The sequence below is a fragment of the Pteropus vampyrus genome, unplaced genomic scaffold, assembly GCF_000151845.1.
Source record: "Pteropus vampyrus isolate Shadow unplaced genomic scaffold, Pvam_2.0 Scaffold4, whole genome shotgun sequence".
Lineage (NCBI taxonomy): Eukaryota > Metazoa > Chordata > Mammalia > Chiroptera > Pteropodidae > Pteropus > Pteropus vampyrus.
Window position 1 is genome coordinate 3,949,803 of NW_011888785.1, and position 23,216 is coordinate 3,973,018.

Consider the following 23,216-nt stretch of genomic DNA (forward strand, 5'->3'; position numbering starts at 1 on the left):
ACTTATTCCATTACTCTGCGCTGGCATTTAATATTGTGTTTAGAAAGACTGACTGCAAAATTGGATCTAAAATTATGTTCAGAGCAATATATCATCAAACACATTACTCATGGTTTATTTATGAACTACATCCAAAGTCCTCATGAATGTTACATAACACACTGAATTATCGTTCAGACTAAACTGAGGCGAAGTTTGTCTAAATCATATCACGACATTTACTGGTTTGGAACATGGTTTGCATATGTCAGAAAAACTCTAGCCTGGTACAGACCTCTACTAATTCACCCCTAGATTAAGGTCTCCCTGCTTTTGCCCTTGTTTGTGTCTATATTCTCAATGCAACAGCCAGAGTGATCCCGTTAGGACTCTAAATCACATAAGCACAATTCTGCAGAGCCAAAAGCCCATCTTACTCAGAATAAAAGTCAAAGTTCCTAGATGACAGGGACCTTGCTACTTCCCTGAGCTCATCTCCTATATTGTAGCTCTTACCAAATACTCTCCTCTGCAGTCCCCAACATGCTAGGCCTCAAGACCTTCGCATATTCTGTTCTCTGTGCCTAGAATACTCTTCTTGGAGATATCTATATAGCTTGCTTCCCCACCTCCTTCAAGTCTTGGTGTAAAATTCACCTTATCAGCAAGGTCTTTACTACCAAAATTAGCTCTTCCCTGTTTATTTTTTTCCTCAGAGCATTTTCACTTTTTATTATATTACATATTTGAATTGTTTGGTTTATTGCCTGCTTCCCAGCAATAGAATGCAAGCCCCATGAAGGCTGGGGTTGATCTGTCTGATTCCTTCACTGTTCCCAGCTCTAGAAAATTTTCTGGCCAATAATCTGACCATCGTTCCCTTCTCTGGTGATTGGAGAATGATGTTTCACATCTCCTCTTTTCTCTGAGTGGCTATAGATTCTTTTTTCTTCTATATCATTAAAGTGGACAATTGCCAAACTTGGAGAGTATGCTATTTTCCTAAAACGTACTAGCATAGACCTAAAGAGAATTTTACCGTATGTGTTAATGAAACAAAAGTTTTCTCCTCAACAGTGGAATTGACTCTCTAGTTCCTCATTCACTTGCTGAGTCAGCACATTTCAAGCAGGCGTGGTCCTTGTGGATAGATGATTACCCTGTCCTCATGGAGCTTACAGTGTTTCTACTATATACAGCAACCTATGCTTATTTTACCCCAAATATATGTAAATATAGAAACCTAGAAAGAAATGCTAAATGATACGTGTTTATCAAAAAGGAAATACATAAGAAAAAATTTTTTATGAAGCAATCAAATTAAGTTAATCAAGCTCTGCCTATTGGTATCTTTAAGGAATCATTCTTTAAGAAATACTGCAGTCTTTTGTGGCAAGTTGTAATAGACTGTATCTTTATTCTCGATCATTCCCCTCTCTCCTTTATAGAGTATTAAGAGAAGCCTCTTCCTGCACGGGGACAGAAAATTTCCCACCCCAGGCCAGGCTTCTCAGTGACTTCTTTTAGCCAACAGAAAGTGAGCTTGTAACGCACTGGAGGGGTTCACTTCAGTCTCCTGTGTTCCTGTCCTCTGCCATGAGAGGATACAATGGCCCAGATGGGGGCTGCTCCTTCAGTGTGGGTCCCAGAATAAAAAGGCATATAGATCTCAGAGGAGCCTAGCCAAGAATAAGCTATCTACAGACTCAGGGACAAAAATATGTTCCTTCACATGAACTTCCACCTTGCTCAACATCTTATTAACTTGTCTCTGATGGCTTTCCTTCTATGGAAGGGATCCACTTAAGTCACTAGGGAGTAGGTTTCCACGAGGACAGAACTTTTCTATCCTGTTCTCTACTCGCTCCACAGCTTCTAGGACTACGCCTGGCACAAAGTAAGCACTCAGAGGTACATGTTGAATGAAAATTATTACCAGTGGCAGAAATTAGCTAGAATCTAGAATTCTTAATTTCTCTCCTTTATCACATTCTAAAGACTGTTAGAGACACAAATAGGGCTATTTTAAGGTAAACTTCAAGAGACAAAGAAATTTTAAGTCATTGCATGTTGGAACACACTGGAAGAGAAAACCAAATAAGAGACTAGGTAAAGAGAAGATGGCAGAGGTATCTTTTAATTTTAGACTTTGTCCTGAAATTGTAAAAACAATTTCACTTGGAGAAATCGCTGTCATCTGCATAGCTGTTCCTTCTAGCAGGAAGAAATTAGAAGAAGCAGATAGAAATTATGAGGACAATATGTTTTTCTTGATTTTCTTTTAAAAATACAAAGATAGAGAAAAAAATATAATCGAGCAATTGTGATAATGGATAATAGTGATAACTTCAAATTAATTACAATGAACTTGTTTGCTTTCTTAAATAGTTCATTTTTTCCAAGGAATCTTGGTATAAACAAGGAATCCTGTTTAAATTTTTATTTTGTTAACAAAATAACATGTATTTGAGATAAGTGTCATCCAGCTATGATCCAAGATATCCCAAATATCTAATTAGGTGGGATCGATGTGACTTTACCACATGTAAACTTCAAATGTCTATAGTTACTAGTTAAAAAAGAAAGTGTTAATTCTGGTAAATGTCAACACTGTCGACAAACTTCCAAATTTGAAAGTTTCTGTATTCCATATGACTATCATTCCATTTATTTATACAAGAAAGATTAAAATAGAATGTTTCTATCCGCCAAAAATATAGAAATAAGAGGAACAATGCTCCACTCCAACACAGACCCAAGCATTTTAGTCACATAATATACTGCAGGCATTGACTAAGCCATGACAGAAGCATGAAGCACACAATCCCCTTTGTCCAGATGACACTTACAAGCAGCCTCTTGTCTAAGTTGGCTTTTCTCAAAGAAGAGGTAACAGAGTTGGCATCTTTTTCTGCCATCCATGCTTTAAAAAGCTTGACAGCAAATGAGGCTGCAATGCCTGTTGAGAAAAAAGAAAGAGGGAGAGAGAGAGACAGAGTGAGAGGGAGTTTTGTTCCTTTTATAAGTAAAAGCACTTGTGATGATGCACAAGGTCACATTTCCCACCAGGATTCCTGAGATTAAATAACTCGAAGACTTGATTTGGTACAAAGGAAAAATGGATAGGTCTCTAGGCACTGTGATATGCATTTCTCAAAAGAAAAAATTTTCATCTTCGAATACTTTCAAAAGGTGACAATAGTTTGCAAAGTTGGACTTCTTAATTCCAATCCAGTATAATTGTAAATTTATTTATTTTTACCTTGGTCAAAACCAGATTTAAAGCCAAGATTTTCTAGTGTTTTTGCCTCGATTTCATCCTGTGGTTCACCAATATTTCAGGTCTATAAGAGAGTTCCTGAGGTACAACAAATACATCATGAGACATAAAGATGAAATGTCAACATGTCAACTAACTTGCTGATAAATGATGCCAGTAAAAGAACATTAACAGTGGCAGATATAAATAAAGCTATAGATGAGTACAGAAGCATTTAAAAGTATTCATGAGGTTAGTTATAAAAATATCAATGCTATTTCAAGTTGAATTTTTTTCTGGGTGTTTTTTAAAGAGATTTTTTAAAATAGCTATGTTAATTAGGAAACCTCTCAATTACATATCCATATTTACACAAGGATTTCTTTCCAAATATAAATAATCAGATAACTAGTAGACAGCTCTTCTGTGAACACTTCAAACTCTAAATTAATGTTCCACTTACTTAATGAAGAGTTAAGGAGTTGTTGAAATATTAACACTGATTTTTCTGAACTGAAGGCTTCCCTGTTATTAGTGGCCCGAGCAGAGTCTATTCCCATTCCTAAGAGAATTCCTATTTTGCTCAGGCCAGGTAATTTTTAATTAGTCTAAGTCTTGGCACCACCTCCTTTTACAATGATTAGTGACCTCAGCTTAAGCTCATCTGCCCATGGCATCCCACTGGCAACTACTCGCGGACTGGAACTGGTCCTGTGGCCAATTTCAGCCAATTAGCTGAAGGCGAGATAAATGATCCTATATATCCTGTATCTACTGAACCTGAATGAGGAAGCCTGTGCCAGAACCGCACCAGCTGACCTCTTTTTATGACCAGGGACATCGTTCCTGGAGTGAAATTAATGTTGTGAATGGTAATGGGGAAAACACGAAGGAAAATACCTGCATCCTGAATGATATTGCCATTCACATTTGAAGTCCACCCTTTTATATTTAATGTTACATAAGAAATAAGCATTCTTATATACTAATTTGAGTCTTGTGTGCCAATTAATGTGCAGGCAAACAGACTGTTATATCATTTATACAGACACCAACTTTCCTCAATTTTTCTTCATTTGAATAGCAGAGGAACTACATAAAATTTTTGGCTATGATATAAAAATGTGTTGTAAGCTGAAGAATTTTATGTTATTCATTCACTTGTTGTCATGGATTTAACAGTACCATTAGTTCTTCAAGTCAATATAAAATTTAATATTAATTTATGTAATTAGATAACATTAAAAATAACAAATGTTATAATCTGTATTGTAAGAGAAAGTATGCTTGAAACTACGAGTCAAAATCTAGGCTTGAACCTATTATTTCACATTAAAAGTGGATCTCGGCGGAGAGGTTTGACGAATTTCTTTGTACTGGAGATTCTATTGAGTGGGATGACTCCATCTATCTCCCTTAGCTATTTGTTGGGCAGGAGGTTGGGGAAAAGGTGTAATATCTTAATCCTTTCCTATTTAGGAAGCAAGCATTTAATCCTTTAGTTTTTAAAGATGGTGGAGTATAAAGAAAAACCATAATGACAGGCAGTATGTCACTTCCATAGCAAAAATATTTTTCTTCTTCCGAATCTCCCCAACGTTTTACTATAAACATTTTCAAACATATGCAAAAGTTGAACAAATTGAAAAGTAAAACTCATATATTTAACATCTAGATTCCACAGCTGTTATTTTGCTATATTTGCTTTATCACATGTCTGTCTATCTAACCATATAATTTAATTTTTTGATACATTTCAAAAGAAGTTTTATATTTCACTTAGGTTTTTAATACAACCAGAAAGGCAATTATTTTGTTATGAAAGCTAAAATAATCTGATGTAATTAATAATTACTGTTTATATTTTACCTTGTTTTTCTAGTGTGAAGTGGCTAATAACATAAATAAGACCTGTGAAGTATCATGAATTCTCTTCAGGAAACTACTTTAAAATGTTATAATATTAACAAAACATTATTAGCAATTACAGAGTCTTAATTGTCATAAATCTGAGCTATTTTAAGCTGGAAACTATAATCTCTAAATAACATCACTTGACTCTGAATTTACAATTCTTTTTCTCAGAAAACTATAATCCTTTTCACTGTAGGCATGAATGAGGCTGAGATTTCATGTTTATAGGAGAAAAACTTTAAGTTCTAAGAAGAAACAGATGTTTTCACAAAAGCTCTTTTATTTTTAAGCAGAAAATAACTCTTTGTTTTGTGTTTTATTATAACTTGAATATCATTATCGTTATCCTCCTACAAGAGCCCACTTTTGTTTCATTCTAATCTATAACCAAGTAATTATATGTATGCCTATCAAACTCTTATTGCTTTAAAATTGAAGCAGAACTCTGATGCACCCATCTGGACTTTTAAAACGAACATAAATGTCTTGAAAATGTGTTCGAAATGAACATTTGAGCACAAGATTCGAGAGGTAACAGTTTAGAAGAATGACCCTAACCAGGGAAATGAACAACAGTTTGGGGGAGGGGGCTGGGGACGTGTAGGGGCATTTTTGGTTGTCAAACTAAACAGAGGCGGCCACGCAGGCTGGCATTTTGCATTTGAGGGCAAAAAGGTTAACTGTCCCACAAAGCACAAACGAGTATTGCACAATGAAGCCCTGTCCCAAGAGAATACGCCAGTAGCATGTAAGAGAGAAACAGTTTGGACCAGATTAACATCAGGATTAAGAGAGAAACAGTTTGGACCAGATTAACATCAGGGTGTCTGTCTGACCTAGGCATTGAGTGTTACACCGAAAATTCTAGTTCATTAGTCTTTATTTATCCTTGTATAGGTGCACATATTTTTCTCGTAATTTCCTACAATAAACATGTCCGATTCTCTTATTGTTTGAAGACACACACACACATACCCTCTCTTACTCTCTCTCATGTGGGGAATGGGTGGACCCTAAATAAAAAGAGGTATTTGGATTTTTCTATCTGTGGCTTTACTTTTCGCATCTGACAGGTAAGAAAATGTTGGAGTGATCACCTTCTTTGACTAAGCTGTCGGTGAAGAGACTGGTGAGGATGGCGGCAGGAAGGGTGCCGTTGCCCAGCAGGATGCCTGACAGCATCGCCAGCTTGGTCTGCTCTGTTTCGGAAAAGGCTTTAAGGAAGAGGAGAAGCTGTGGGTCAAACAAAAGAAACCATGTCTATAAAGCAAAGGACTAACGTAGGCAAATAACAAACAGAATGTACATCCATGGATAGATGGTACCCAGCTCGTAGGTCATGTGCAGAGCATAGTTATTAGTCATTGGAAACACATGCAGATGTTCAATTATAAACTGGATGGTACTGAAAATGATTTTCTTCCAAGTTCACTTACATATTGCTACAGATAACATTCATGGGAAGAAAAAGAGATATTTTAGAATAGTGTGAATAGGTTCATACATAATTTACATGTGATATTGTATACGACAAAGCTAATTATTACAAAAAGAGCATGTTTTCTGAAATATATTACTATCTACTTTCTTTGGGTTTATTATATAGCAAAAGAAATAAACAAAAACCAGGAACGTGTCAATAAGTTTTGACATCCAGCATATACTTTTCTGAGTTCAAACAAGACTGTTGAGTGAGATAGGGGTTTTCTAAGTTCCTGATGCTCTTTTTAAAATAATGAGATTCGAAGTTGGTGTTTCTTGGATCATGCCAGTTTACCTCTAGCCCTAGTGATGAGGTAATGGGGGATTATTAGGTAATGAATGTTCCTAACACAGAAAAGGCCTCCGATGTGAATTGGAAAGAGCAATTTTGGAGAGGAGACTGAAAAAGCAACCCCAGAAGAGTTAGGAAGCCAAAGCAAAGGGAGTTAGATGCAACTTTTCATTCTGAATTCTAAGAGTACTGAGTCATGTGGAATGTTCTCTCCTCTTTCTCAACCCTCCACCACCTAGTGCTCTGACTAGATTCCATGGCTATTTTCTCTATTTCATCAGTCTTTAGGCATGTTACTGAGATCTCCAGGGCTCAATATCACCATTGGGGCCCTGCTGACTTTCTTATTACTTTGCACTAATGAAAAGATACTGGCATCAATACAGGCTTAAGTGTGTTAGTGCCAATGAAATTCTGTTAATTCTGTGTGGTGGGTATGGTGATATTAATTTACTATCCCCAACAGCTAAAGGATTCTTACATTACAGAATGGTTACATGACTCTTCAAATATTTATGAGTAAGTGGCAGAACTGGAATCAGACTAGTCCACTACCCTACCAATTTATACTGATGCAAGTCTCAATGAATTAAAATAAAGTCATCTTCTAAGACTATAAGAAAACAGGAGTGAGGAAATGAAAGCATCAACGGTTTTGCTCCAGGAAGCATCAGGAATAGGGTAGAGTAAAAGAACTGACAAAATCATAGATACTTAAGAAAAAAAAAAAGAAAAGAAAACCATAGATACTTTATATCAGTCTGGCCTTTCTCTCCTACTATAAAAATGAACAAGATTCAAGTGAATAATGAAAAATGGCTTCAAATTAAAACTTTTAATTCTATTTATTTAAAGACATTCATATACTCAATCATGAAAAATTATTCAATTATTACAAAATGCTGCAAAAATTAGATCATTCTTTTAAAATTAATATTCACATCGCTCAATTCCATTAATCAACATTAAAATCAGACACCACACGTAACACAACAGCATTCCTTAAAAAATGAGTATGCTGGGAACCCTTATATACTGTTGGTGGGATTGCAAATTGGTGCAACCACTATAGTAAACAGTCTGGAGGGTCCGCAAAAACTTAAAAATGGACCTACCTTTTGACCCTGCAATTGCACTTCTGAGTACTTACTCAAAGAAAACCAAAGCAATAATTTGTAAAGACCTATGCATCCCCATGTTCGTGGCAGCACTATTTACGATAGCCAAGATATGAAAGCAACTTAAATGCTCATCAACAGACGACTGGATAAAGAAGTTGTGGTTCATATGTAATGGAATATTACTTAGTAATAATAATAAAAAAATGAAATCCTATCATTTGCAACGACATGGATGGATCTAAAGGTGATTATGCTGAGCGAAATAAGTTGGACAGGGAAAGATAAATACTTTATGATTTCACTGATATGTAGAATCTAAGGAATAGAAAACAAATGAATCAAAAAGAGACCCACAAATATACAGGACAATCAGGCAATGGCCAGAGGGGAGAGGGGTGAAGAGAATGAGAGAAAGTGGTAAAGGGTTGAAGAAGTACAAATTAGTAGTTGATAGAGGATCATAGGGATGGGGAGCATGACATAGGGAATGGAGACAGCAGTAAGGTAATGGCTACGTGTAGAGCCAGAGGGAAGATAGAGTTATCAGGGGGATTGTTTCATAAACTATAGAAATATATAACCAATGTACTGTATGTACACTTGAAACTAATAAAAAAATGGATAGACTGTGAAAAATAAATCATCCTTGAAAGCATATTCATCATCACATGAATGAAATAGTTAAGGAAGTTGCCATGGTTAAAATGAGCTAAGAGAAGTAAAATACATGAGTGATGTTATTAGACGAAGCAGTAAGATGTTTATTTGAAAGCTTTACCTCATTTTTTTCATCATATCCATTTCTCTATTTAATCAAGCACTTGTTATTATCTAAGTACCTACAATATAATGGAACTGACCACCATTTTTTTCCATTAAAAATTTTTTCATATTAAAAAAATAATACATGCTATAATAAAATCTAACAATATAGAATAACATAAAAATGTGAAAAAACCTCCTCTCTACTAATCTTACTCCTTTAGAATTAACATTACAGTTGATGTGTGTCCTTCCAGATTTTTTAAATGCACTCATTTATGTCTATATAATACCAATAACTACATGTATAAACACAGATTGTTTTTACAGAATTATATAATGATAATAGCTAGAACTCATTGCGTAGACCAGATAATCTTCTGAAAACTTTATGTGTATTAATAACAACAGCCTTGATCCTCATTTTACAGAAAACTGAGGCACAAAAAATTAAGTAACTTGCCTAAGGTTGAACTATTAGCAAATGGTTGCTCCGCACCTTGCTCTTTCATTTAACAATTTATCATGGACATTTTCCCTAATTAATTCATGTGGCTATGCCTCATTCTTTAAAAGACTGCATAGTATTCCACTGTATGAATGGACCACAATTTAATTAAGCAGTCTCCCACCAGTGCACATTTAGGTAATTTCTCAATACTGTGATGAATACCTTTCTACATATAGTTTTATGTATCCTTGCTGAAGGATATTTTAGAAATAGAAAGTTGGGTCACGAAGAATGTGAATTTTTAAAAAAATGTTACTTTTTTTAATTTAAAAAATTTTTTATACGAACCACTTTGAACAGGGGGAAGCAAGTAAGTAAATAGCAAAGTAGATGTTATAGTTGCTTTATTTCCTGGGGTTATAACTTAGGCAGATATCTAAAACTGGAAACAATGACAAAGAATCATACAAATTTGTAATAAGTTAATGTAGTGAGTGCTACATATAAACAGAGAGCAACTATAAATTAGAGGAGAGACCATGTTGCAATTACTGAAAAGAGGTCTTTAATAAAAGCTACTGTTTATTTCACTAAAAGAGGTCGGTTACTATGTTAAGCACCTTATATATTATATCATTTATTCCCACAACAGCCACGAAGTATGTAATCTTATTTTAGCTATTTTACAGATGAGAAAAAACACTGAGATATACACCTATACATTATTCCAAAGATGTGCCTTTATCCACTTTGCTAAACTGTATTATCTAACATTAAAGAATTTTACTTAGTGTTAGCTGTTATACAATGCTTTTCCATGTGCTTCAACTAATTAAATCACTTTATCTTGATCCTTCTCTTGATATATTTATTTTTCTTACATATTTGGAATCTCCACTTTTTATTTTAAGCTCTGAAAGTTCAGAGATATTTTATAAAATTATTCCTATTGACCAAAGCATGCTCTTATATTAAATAGGAATGAAAAAAGTATAGGCTAATCATTATTTACTCAACAAACATTTATTAAAAACTTACTATGTCCATGGTACTTATGGATGATTGATGTATATGCAAAATTTTTGTCACCCCTACTTCATCACTTTAAACAGATAAGGCGTTACATATGAATTTTTACCTTTTTCATTTCGTCCTCAAATGCCTTTTCCAAATACTTGTATCTCCTGATGAGTTTATTGAAGACCTAAGCATAAAAGAAAATCATTAAATATTATGTAAACAATTAAAGAAGGCAATAGAAAGAGGTGTAGAAACTCAGCCAAGCAACAACATGGATCTACAATAAAAAAATTTGTAGTTAAACATGCTCATACTATGATATGAGAACTATAATCATTTCAAAGGAATTATCATGACGTAGGGGGAAAAATGGCATCAAAATGTTACACAGAATAAAATAATTCATTCAAGAATATAACAGGTTAAAAGCCAAAAGTAACTGATGAAAATAAATATAATTTAAAAACTGTAAAATGCAGAGATTGAAAATAACTGAAATGAAAGGAGCTGGAGATATAATACATAGAATGGACTTGATGGAGAGGAGATCAGAGTTCAGGTGAGATTATACTCTATGTAGACACAATAATGTTTTTGGCAGGTGAGCAAAACTTGATATAACTTAACGGCAATGAAGGATTACTGGTTCCCACAACCCAGTTAGAACTCTCAAGTAGGGTTTACAATCACATCCGTAGAATTCTGGACTGGTTTTCAAGTGGAATGCTTGTTATGGACTGAGTGTTTGTGTTCTCCCTAGTTCACAGATTGAAGCTCTAACCCCTTATTGTGCATTTGGAGGTGGGGACTTTAGGAGGCATTAAACAAGGTCATAAAGGTGCGGCTCACGTCTGACAGAACTGATGGCCTTATAAGAAGAACCTTATAGGAAGAAAGCCCTCACCAGAAAGCAAATCAGCTGGTACCTTGATCTTGGACTTCCCAGCCTCCTGAACCGTGAGAAATAAAATTCTGCTATCTGAGCTACTCAATCTGTGGTATTTTGTTACAGCAGCCCAAACAGACTAATATGATATACATACTTAAACAGGGATTTCATAAATGTTGATTATTTTAATAACTGTGGAAAGGATTTCTGAATTTAATTCCTTTTTCTGATATCTACATGATCTAATCTAAATTAGATCTAATGTAAAACTTCCAGTGTTTATTTCTTAATATAATCAAGATAGAGTCTAAGAGTAAAAATTATAGCATTGTCCCTTATGGGGAAAGAATAATAACCCAGGCATGAAATTAATGAGTACTAATTTTTTTCTTCCTGGTCTTCTTATCTTTCTTTCCCAGTAGAATTCAAATAGCAAACAATACACCTTGTACTTGTGTTAACTTAATCCTAACAAAAATTTTACGAGGAAGGTAAGGTAAGGCAGGCATTAAAATCATTATTTGGCAGATCCCGGAACTGCTAGTAAGTATCAGAGCAGGAACAGAACTCAGAAATTCTGATCCTTAATGAACTGTTCTCATCTAATATACCACAAGGTGAGTGGGAACTACAAGTCTAGCTTTTGAATCCAGTATATTTGCTCCAGCACACAACTGCTCAAGGGGTTTGTGGCCATTTACATACAGAGAGGAAGCAAAGATTTATAGGACAGGTAAGAACCTGCCCACTCAATTTCGAGTGCTTAATCTTTCAGTCCATTTTTAAAGATTTCCTTTGTTTTATCTGTTGTTACATATTTCTTATATATAAAAGAGGAAAGAAATATTTTTTCTAAACTATCACATAATTAGAATAATATTTTGAAGTTTAAATCATAAATGGCCACATATCCTAAGTTAGTTGGCTTAGCATACCTTACTCTTTTTAACGACCAATGCAAAGACAGTTTCTAGCTTCTGAAATTCAACCACTTAATTGCCAGTAAGTCCTATTGCCTTTTTCATGAATATACTAAAATGTGTATAACTTGACTTGTTGACCTCAGACTTGCCCTCAAAGTTCAGTTGGGAATAACAACTGACTTTTAAGAAGCATTCATGATAGAATCAGAATAGGAACAACCAGTCCTAAACTGGCTAGTCATGTTATATATATGATCAGCTTTACAAGTTAATTACATTCTCGCCACTTCCTGACCTTCTCTAGGGCCTAAAGACTTCTTAATTTTTACCCATCTTATGAATGCAAAAGGATATTTCATGATTTTATTTGAAATTTCTTTCATTACTAATGAGTTGGAACACGTCTTCATCTGTTTTGTGGGGGAATTGTGCTTCCTCCTCTTTGAAATGCCTGTGTCTTTTCCTCACCTGTGTCCTGTTCTTTTCTTACTGATTTGCAGTTTTTTATTTAATCTAAATCTGAATCCTTTATAGATTTTCTACATCACATATTTCTTGCCTTTTTTTTAACAGTTAATGATAGTCTATTAATATGAATTATCAAACTTTACTTAATACTTTACTGATTGACTTTTAAATTTTTTTTTTTTTTATCCCTTGCGATTATTATAAGTGACATTATAACTAACACTGTATACTTATCTGCAGGATGAAGTCCTAGAAGTGGAATCACAAGGTCAAAGGGAATGTGTAATTTTTGTGTAATTTTAGTTTTGAAAGACAGTGCAAAATTGCTCTCCCTAAAGGTTGGAACAATTTATACACCCACCAGAAATTATGTGAGTTATCTGATTCCTCATGTTCCTTATAGGTGAGAGGCAAAAACAAACAAACGAACAAACAAACCTCTACCTTTGTGTTTTAATGTTCATTGTTTTATTCTGAATGCAATCGAGTATCTTTTTATATGTTTAAGAGCTACTTATCATTCCTATTTATGAAGTGACCCATAGAATTTCTGAACCTACTGTATCCCTAAATCCTGTTCAGATGCTTCCCTTCTAACATAATCTCTCAATGACAGGCTCTACCTGAGCATAGTTTCGGATGGTTTCATGATCTTCATTTGCTGAAAACACACAGTGGTTGGTCATCTTGGTCTTGTCACCATCATCTATGCGTGTCCCTCCAGGGGCTGAAAAGAGAAAGGTAATTACAGTTAGGACAACACTGAAATGAGAAGAGCTCGATTCCTGCATATCAAGAAAAAAAAAAATAAAAGCAGATATAAAATCTAAGTGTCACATAAAATTTTATACAATGATGTGCACATGTAGGCATAGATATGCTGTTATGTATTCATGTTTCTAATATAATGCAAATTGGTTGTTCCATTTTATGCTCCCACCATAGTGTATGAGATTGTTGTTCTATATCCTTGCCTTCACTAGATCTTGTCACTGTGAGTCTAGTTCTTTCCAAAATATATTCTTAACATGGAAATTAAACAATAACATTTATTCAGTAAACTTAGTTCAATCATTCTCAGTTCAGCTCCTGATATTTCCTACATCAGACATCAGGACATGGTTCACTTTTCAGGCATGATAATGTTTTGTCGGACTCTAGTTCACCAACACTGGGATTGATCGGACCTAGCTCTTATAGATTTTGTTGGTCTCTACTGGAGTAGGTATTAAGTGTTCCCTCCTCGATTAACCAAGTTATCCATGCAAGCTTGGACTGTATACATACACTCTGACCCCTTGCCATTTGTATTTGGTCACTTAGCAGCTACATTGGCTAGGAAAGAGTGTAGTTTATTTTTTCATCTTTTTTTTTTTTTCCCCATGGCCTATATAGTATCATGGGATAAACTAAAACAAAATAATGCCATTTTTCTATGATTCAACTTTCCACATTCAAAGGCTCTCCTGTAAGTTTTAATGATGGCCATTAAAACATTGGTTGATTAGAAGAATAGAATCAGAACAGCAGGTATTTGTTTTCTGATTATACTTCATTGTAATTAGGATGGAAAGTTTGAGTGAGCCAAGTTAGATTAATATCTTTCATATACTCAACATATATTTATAGAGTATATATTTGTACCAACCACTTTATTTAAGTGTATAACTACCTCGATTTAACTTGTGATTCAAATCTTTCATGAAAAGATCTACACATAGCCAACCTTTTCCAGACTCCAGCATATAGTTTTATAAGCAAATTAGCTTTTATAAATGTCAGCTCCTTCAGTAGCCTATTTTCATTCAATTAATTTATGCATAATACTTAATTAGCTCTTTGTAATAAATTCAACAACCTGGAACAAAATTTTATTAAGACGATACTGTTCTAAAAACTCTGGGCTAACAATTCCTATCTGATAGAAGTTACGGAACTCAAAAGTCTGATTTTGAAACTATAGTCTTTCTCTTAAGAAGTTTTCAAAATTACATTCTTTTACAAAACAAAACATTTGTTACATATTAACATTGCTACATTAAAAAATTTTTTTTCTCTGATTTTGGAACCAAACATTACTTGCCTTTCTAAAATTTTGGGTGAGACTGTTTTTCTCAAAGTAGAAGTAAAAGAATAGTACAATGTTTCATGGATCTACTCTTTGAAGGGTACAACTGAAAAACCAAGATAACTTTGTTTCGAGAACAAATTTTTTTTTGTTGGTGTAAAGTAAAAAAATCTCACATAGTTGGTAAATAAACAAAGTATTTATATAAAAAGAATGTACCTGACTGGCTTCATTCATTACATCATAGATCTGACCTAATAAACATCTGGGGTTGCACTGCCTGTGCTCATAGCTGTACCAAACATTTTGTCCTACCCTCTTCTTGGATGTGTGGATGTGGAGTGAAGGAGTGAAATCTTTGCTGCAGGTATAAATTTACTGATCACCATTTCACAGATGATAAATGAAGCCTTCAGATAATCAATGCAAACTGTTCAGGTAATTTACTACATATGTGGGGGGAGTAAGTATGAAAACCCAGGAGTCATATAAGAAGTGACATCCAGATGTTGGAGGAAGTCTAAATGGTCTCATGAAAGAGAAAACAGGAAAACATTTCAAGAATGACAGAAGGGTCAACGGTACTGCCAGGAGGGCACTACGAACTAAAAAGGCCCATATAATTGACCAATTAAGTCACATGTGACTTTAGCAAGAACCAAAATTCACGAAAGACTATTCTTGCATGGAATTTACCAGTGCATCAATAGAAGTATATCATAATTAATGAGATACAAAAGGCCAATAATCATATCAAAAAATGTTTAATTTCACTATTAATTTAAAACTTTTAAATAAAAAATATTTATTACTTACCTATTGACAAAGATCCCACCCCCACCCAAAAAAGGACAAAATTGAGAGTACCAAGTTTTGCTCTTATATTTATTTTGGTGTACAGAGGTAGGAATTAAAGGGTGGTTCTACTTCAATAATGAAGAAATGTACACACTTGTCTTAAAATAGATTGGCTTAAGCAGTGTTCTCAATGAAAGGCACTAATAGCACACTGGGAGGGGCAAATTTCATTGTATTGAAAGTCCTTTGCAAAGCAAAGTAGGCGTCATACCTGGCCTCTACCTCTAAGTCTATGTAGCAACAAAAACACTTCCGCACATTTGCAAATGTCTCCTAGGAAGTTAAAAAATCACTGGCCTAGGGGATTCGACCACTTCTAGTGATTTATGGTTATAACAGGGATTATAAAAACTAAGTTCTAAGAATAACTTGAAAAAATGGGTGGTTATGATAACTAAAAAACATTTAGATCGACGTACTATATCACTTAAATAGTATACTGAAGACTTCCTCCCTGATGCCTCTACTCTACAAAAGTTTTTAATTTGCTTTTTACCTATCTTTAATAATTTCTAACCTTCTATCTTTAATCCTTTCAGCTATAGACTCACAATTACAAAAAAAAATTTTAAACTGGATCTAAACTATATTTCTTAGACATTTTATTATTTATGGGTGAAATGACATTTAATGAAACAGTGGTAATTATTTTTAAATGTGTGGACACAGTGACATTTCGCTGTACCCAAAAAAGGGTGGAGTTCAAAAGAAAAGTTGCCATGACATTTGGGGGTTAATTAAAAATACTGAAGGGATCTAGATGACATATACAAAGTTATATTCTACTGTAGAAATTACCCCTCCTATGTTAAATGCTCTGGAAACATTTAGGGACACATGGGAAAGTTGGCTTCTAGCTAAAGCAAAGTAGCCAATTGTGTTGTAATGTCAACAAAAATGCTCAATTCTATGCCTCTCTTAATTAATAATTATTTCACATACACATTAATACCATTCCAAATTGTAATTTAGGTAACAACTGTAGAGACTTCCACGGTATTTTTTATCAACTCTCATAAATGTAAACTTATAAAGATTCTACCTCATGAGAAAATATTTCAATAGAATTAAAAGTAAACATTCTACAAGAAGATGCTACAATGCATGGCTTACCAAGCATACTGCCAGCCACCAGGATATCGAAGAGTGTGTCTGCATAGCGACGATAATCTAATCTTGATCCTGTAGAGTCCAGAAACTTGGCTACAGCTTCAAGGTCATCACCAGCTTCATTAAGCCCCTGGACAAGTGTATCCCTGAAGACTGTAGGTTCGAATTTCTCTTTTTCATCTAAAGTAAAAAATTATAAAATTATTCCTTTATTTACAAATCATATTCCCAAATGCAACCATAGTTTCCTTTGTTCACTGTTCTATATTTGATAGTGTAATTATTTAAAAGTAGGACAATTAAGTTTTTCTACTAGATTTCCATGTTCTGAAACCCCTTATTTAAATATTCATTCAAGCAAATAATTTATTTGTTTAAAGGGGCCACAAAAACATGCTAACTGTAATACATTAAAAAAAACTGATGACTGATCATTTGTGTCAGTTATAGGATAGGCCAATGTAATCCACTAACTCTAAACATTAGGGAAAAAATATAGAGTATAACACTCAAAACTTAAATTTTTGTTTTATTTAAGATAGAAAAAATATGATCCAAGGAGAATCACCTAAAAATAAAAGAGAATATATAAAAAATATAATAAAAATTGGGAGGGAGAAATAAAGGACATCTCTTTTTTATTTTTTCATTGAGATATAATTGACATATAACATTATATTAGTTTCAGGTGTACAACATAATGATTTGATATATGTATATATTGTAAAATCATCACCACAATTAGTCTATTTAACATCTATCACACATATAGTTACAATTTTTTCCTTGGGATGAGAACTTTTAAGATCTACTCTCTTAGTAACTTTCAAACATACACAATACAGCATTATTAACTACAGTCATCATGCTGTGAATTATATCCCTAGACTTATTTGTTTAATAACTGGAAGTCTGTACCTTTTGACTACTTTCCCCCATTTTGCCCATCTCCTACTTGCTGCCTCTAGCATTCACCAATCTTTTCTCTGCATCTGTGAGTTTTTTTAAGATTCCATATATAAGTGAGAACATCTAGTATTTGCCTTTCTCTGTCTGACATATCACTTAACATAATGCCTTCAAAGTTCATCCATGTTGTCACAAATGGCAGGATTTCTTTCTTTTTATGGCCAGGTAATATTCCACCGCATATACGTACATCTTCTTTATACATTCATCTATAGATGAACACTTAGGTTGCATCCATATCTTAGCTATAGTAAATAATGTTGCAATAAACATAAGGGTGCATATATCTTTTAGTGTTAGTGTTTTTGTTTTCTTAGGATAAATACTGAGAAATGGAATTGCTAGATCATGTGGTAGTTCTATTTGTAATTTTTTGAGGAACCTCCATACTGTTTTCCATAGTAGCTGCACCAATTTACATTTCTATCAACAGTGCACAAGGGTTCCCTTTTCTCTACATCATCACCAACACCTGTTATTCCTTGGAGGGACACCTCTTTTTGTGAGATAAATTATTCTAGGGTACTTATATATTTAATATCTATCATGCTCTATATGTGCATATACATATAGCTTCAGAGCAGATGTTCTCAACCCTTGACACCTTTAAAAGGTACTGAGGATTCCAAAGAAGTTAGTTATATCTATGGATACATACTTTATAGAAAGTAAAAAAGGAAATTTAAAAATATTTATTAAATGAAAAAAATGAGTGAGAAGTGAGGTGCTGTTTTACATTTTGTTTCTGTTTTTGTTTTGCAGTTTTGCAAATCTCTCTAATGCCTGGCTTAATAGATGGATTCCCCGATGTGCTGCATGCAGTCTGCTGTGATATTACACATCCTCTAGCCTCTCAAAAACTTTACTGTAAACTCATGAGAGAATGTGTGAAAGGGGCAAATAATACCTTAGCATTATTTTGAAAATAGTTCTGATTTTGTAGATCTCCTGAAAGGGCTTCAGAGGATTCAGGAAAATAGACATTATGTAGCTTTCTATTTTCAGTGGACTCTAGAGAGACCTCTCGATGAAGGCCAGTTTGGAGCCTGATCTTGAAGAAAGTTAAGGATCATATACTGTTGAAAATAAGTAAAGATGACAAACTAGAGGACAGATGAAGCATTTTTTAAAAATGACTAAATTAAAGGTAAAGGATCTAAATAAATTCAAAGGACTTCACCTTTTTTTCCCTTTTTATGAGAATGAAACTAAATGTGGGGAGAGAGGGGTAAAGCATGAACCAAAAACTTTAAAAAATTCCTATCATAAATATCTTTAGAGAGATAAGTGAATACTACAACTGTATAAAATAAGGAGGGGGAGGAAAGGAGAAGAAAAGAATGCTATAAAAAACATTTTATGAATAGAAAAGTGTTCTTGGAAAGGAAAAATACAATAGAAAAAGTTGAAAAAAGTCAATAGAAGAATTGACATAGAAAATAGGAGCAAAAAGATAACAAAAAAGGCAGATCGGTCAAATGACCAAATAATCAGTATAATAAAAAGATAGTTGAAAAAAAGAAAAAAGAAAGGAAATTACTTAAACATTTTAAGAAGGTTTTATAGAATTAAAAGATGCAATGTTTCCCAATAAAGGGCTGTCTGGGTACCAAGCACAAGGATTGAAAGTGAATCCACAACAAGGTGCATCCATTATTGAGATTATCAGAATACTGGGAAGAAAGCAACTACCTGTAGTTTCAGAGGCAAAAGAAGAAATCACATATTAAGTATCAAGAAACATAATGATATTGAATTCCTCAACAGCAATACCATAAATCAGAAGAAAGTTCTTCAAAATTCAGAGGGAAAACTATTTTCAAACTAGAATTCCAATTAATCAAGCTATTAATCAAGCGTAAGGGCAGAATAAACATATTTTGAGATATTCAAGGTCTCGAAAATTATGTTTCTCATCTACTTTTTTAAAGCTACTGAAGCAGACACTCCATCAGAATGACAGAATAATGTGATCTCATGATTTTATTAAGTCATGAGATCCCAGGAAAAAGCAAAAAAATACAAGAGAAGGGCACCTCTCCAGGATAATGGTAAAAAAACAATTTAAGCATTTCAAGTTGACAGCTGTACAGGTGGCCTGAACAGCAAACCGACTGGGAGAATGTTTTTCAATATGATAATACAATGTGATATAAGAATTCCTTCAATATTATATTGTTAGATTCCTAGTGTTTGTATTAAGAGATTTAGATAATGAAGGGGGAAGTTAGGGCCGACTAGTTTTAAGGCAGAAAACAAAGCAAAAAAAACCTGTTAAACTTCTTAAATCTAAAGATAAAATGATGTTCAGAAAAAGACAAGTAATCAAATAACAGTTCAGCTATGAATAGCACATACAAAGTCACAATAATGTAAGCTCTAAACAATGGTCTAGCTAAAACTGTAGTATAATGAAAGGATAGAGGAGGAGAGCTTTGCAGGTGGTGGGGACGGTAAAAGCCAAATCCTCAACTTCCCCGGTAGGAAGTACACATATAATACCTACAACAGAAATAGCACTGTAAGAATGCTATTTGGATACATGAATGTAAAAGTTAAAAGAAGCAGTTAAATTACAGAAAGAGTTCCTCTGGAAGGCAGACTTGTTGTTAAAACATGTCTTGCAGAACTGTTTGACTATTTAAACAACGAGAGCGTGCATGACTTTGATACAATTAAAACCTACACTTAAAAGCCAGACAATACCTGTCTGGTTTCTATAGATGAACTACATACAGTGTTTTCATGGAAGAGATGTGTTGTAATGAGTTAACACCACAGCATCAGAACCAGAGGGACTGACATTCCAGTAACAGTCAGAATCACGCAGCATAAGATACTGTAAAGACAGCTGTAAATTAACTTGAACACTATTCATCATGAACTAGAGATAAAAGTCCTTTTGATGTCATAAGCAAAACATTATGCAGCCAAGAACATGCAAATGTTGACTGCAGAAAAAAATATAATTAGAGTCTTGTTGTGTAGAAGGAGAGGAGTAGAATGGAAACTCTAGAGGAATAGATTATGAGGAGCTGGAGGAGTGGGTAACTGACTCTGGGCAGGAGGAAACCACTGGCAAGGAAAGGAAACCATATCCCCCACTCAGGGCCTAGCTGAAGGGTGATTCTCCTTCTCCATGGAGAAAAAGTTCCCTTTTCCTGGAATATGAGAACATGAGAAGTAAAGACCACAAACCGTTTATAAAGTCTTGTGACCAGCTTCCAAAATCGATTCAGGCAATCCCTAATGGCACTGCAATATGCTTGGATGTTGACTCAGATGGCAGGATAGACTTGGATGATTTGAAAATTATAAATTCAAAGCACTGGAACATAACAGTTGGTAAATGAGGTAAAACCCAGACTCTAAGAGTCAACTGAAAAACTTCTGTTTGTAAAAAGGCCTTCGTCCTCCAGTTATACTTTCCCAAAAGATTTGTTAAGGAAGAGGAAAAGTGAAAGGAAGAAGATAGCATACCGTGGCCAGGTATCTTAACAGTGAGCAATAAAGTATGAGGTCAAAAGGACCACTTACGGCTTGGAAATCTTAAAGATGCAAATGATCACTGAGGCATGATGGGATTAATAATTCTTTTACAGGCTGAAAAACAAAATTCCTACCTGCTAAGATAAGTGTCCATCCAGAGGAATACAAAATCCCTGTACAAGAAAATGTCAAGGACATTGATGGAAGTCTGGGGAAACAAGACAACATTTCGCCCAAAGGTTCTTTTCCATCTGAAACAATCGTATATATAATTTTGTATTTCATTTGAGGACAGTCTAGAAGAAATACCAACAGAATCCTAAGGAAAATATGCCATTCCTTCCTTGAGTTCCATTTGGCAGGCCAAACCTCCCTTGCAGTGGGATGTATATAGTTAGGGTCTCAAATTTACAGTGTTGGAGAATCACAAGTGTGACACTGAAGAGTTAGTCGTAACAGCCCTTATACTAACAGAGAGAAATGAGCCTATTTTTGACACTGGAATATTCCTGTAAGTTATCTAAACACATGGCTCTCTCTAGGAACTACGGTAATTGGTTAATACAGCATTTTTCTGATCTGTTAATTAAGTGACAAATAACATAACCTACATTCCCTTCTGATGGTCACTGAAGTATAGTAAGTGAATAAGAACTACCCTGGTTTTTCTAACGATACACACACACATATTACATATATATTTAAACATTTAAAGCTTTACTTGATTAGCTGCTAACACCAGTTACTGTAAATCTAAGAGTGATTTAAAACTGCTAGCACAGATCTAAAGTCTCAGGGAGAATTCTGAGTCAGCAGTCACTCTGAATGCCTGCATTTTTTTTTTTCCTCTTATTTTCACTAATTTTAATCTAATTTTCCTACATAGGAAGTCATTTCAGTTATTAAATATTTCATTTAGCTAAGTATAACAATGGATCAGGGGACAATTTTTCATCTCTTTAGATTCCCACAAGCCACACTAGAAAACATATTTCCTTTGAAGGAGATATCATAAATAAGATGTTCATATTTCATAAAGATAAAGACAGTCTGAATAGAGTTCTGCATGATATGTTCTACCATAATGTTAAATTTTAATGTTAAGCAATATAAAATACATTTTTGTACTAACTTGTGCATGGAAGAACATTTGCTTTGCTAGGAAACATTTTCAAATGGAAGACAGATGACCTTGAAATATCCTCATTTTTTCTCCTCAGCTTTACAAAAATGCCAACCATTTATCTAACCCAACTCCATCATAATAGCAAAAGAAAAGCCAAAGCACCACAAATCATCAGGAGGCAATCCACTATGACTAAGAGCAGAAAATGAGATTGACTCCATTTTTTTTTTTTCCAGACAGCTGTCAAGCACAAAATGGATCAAGTGCTGCTCAAATCTCCGACAGGCCTGAGTTACTGAAATCCAGATCAACTGACCAATGATATATAATAGATTTTTGGGTAGCTTTTTCTGAATGGTCTAACAGCAATAAAACACAGGCATAAACTTGCTCACCAAATGAATCAGAGGCAAACCATCTCAGAATTAGAGAAGACCTTTCCGGTTCAAAACTGAAAGCTGACTGTAAGGCCACTTTACTTGTCAAATCACGTCTGCTGTTGTGCAACACATCTTGGGCCCACTCTTGGCTTTGGAGCTCAGTTACCGTGAATCAGCGTCACACTATTAATAAAGCTGCTAGTGCTGGAGATCCAAGTCTGAGATTAACACATTCCCTCAGCAGGCAGGTGACGGCAAACCTTTTTGCACCTCACGGTTGGGCATATACTAAATATTATCACATTACTAGGCCCAACCACGCCTTAACAGTAATTAGGTTTCTGAACTATATTGTTCCTTTCTGATTAAGTGCTTTTCAAATCATCAATGATGATTTTTTTTATAGTTATTTTTTCCCCATGACTGCTTTGAAAGATAAGACAATGAATGCATGCTGGTCGTAGAGTCTTGTCTAGATTCCAGACTTCAGTGGGGATGCACTTTGCAAGAAGACTAAATAGAGGGCAGCAGCTCATGCTATCCTTGTATTTAGACAGCTTATGGGGATGAAAGGGGATTAAAAATAAATAAAAATAAGAGAAGCACAAAACAGAAATACTGCACAAAATAACCATTTTGTTACTTTCATATTTTTA

At 34.4% G+C, this 23,216-nt stretch overlaps 1 protein-coding gene across 1 annotated transcript in view; it reads right to left on the bottom strand.

The window, feature by feature from the left end:
* Positions 1-23,216, bottom strand: part of BZW2 (basic leucine zipper and W2 domains 2) — a 60,475-nt gene that overhangs the window by 13,208 nt on the left and 24,051 nt on the right. Inside the window, exons 3-7 of the mRNA XM_011362849.2 lie at positions 16,600-16,776; positions 13,184-13,287; positions 10,399-10,464; positions 6,250-6,385; positions 2,829-2,938 (exon numbers count right to left, since the gene is read on the bottom strand). Coding sequence (XP_011361151.1) covers positions 2,829-2,938; positions 6,250-6,385; positions 10,399-10,464; positions 13,184-13,287; positions 16,600-16,776 — 593 coding nt within the window. The remainder of the gene's footprint in view (positions 1-2,828; positions 2,939-6,249; positions 6,386-10,398; positions 10,465-13,183; positions 13,288-16,599; positions 16,777-23,216) is intronic.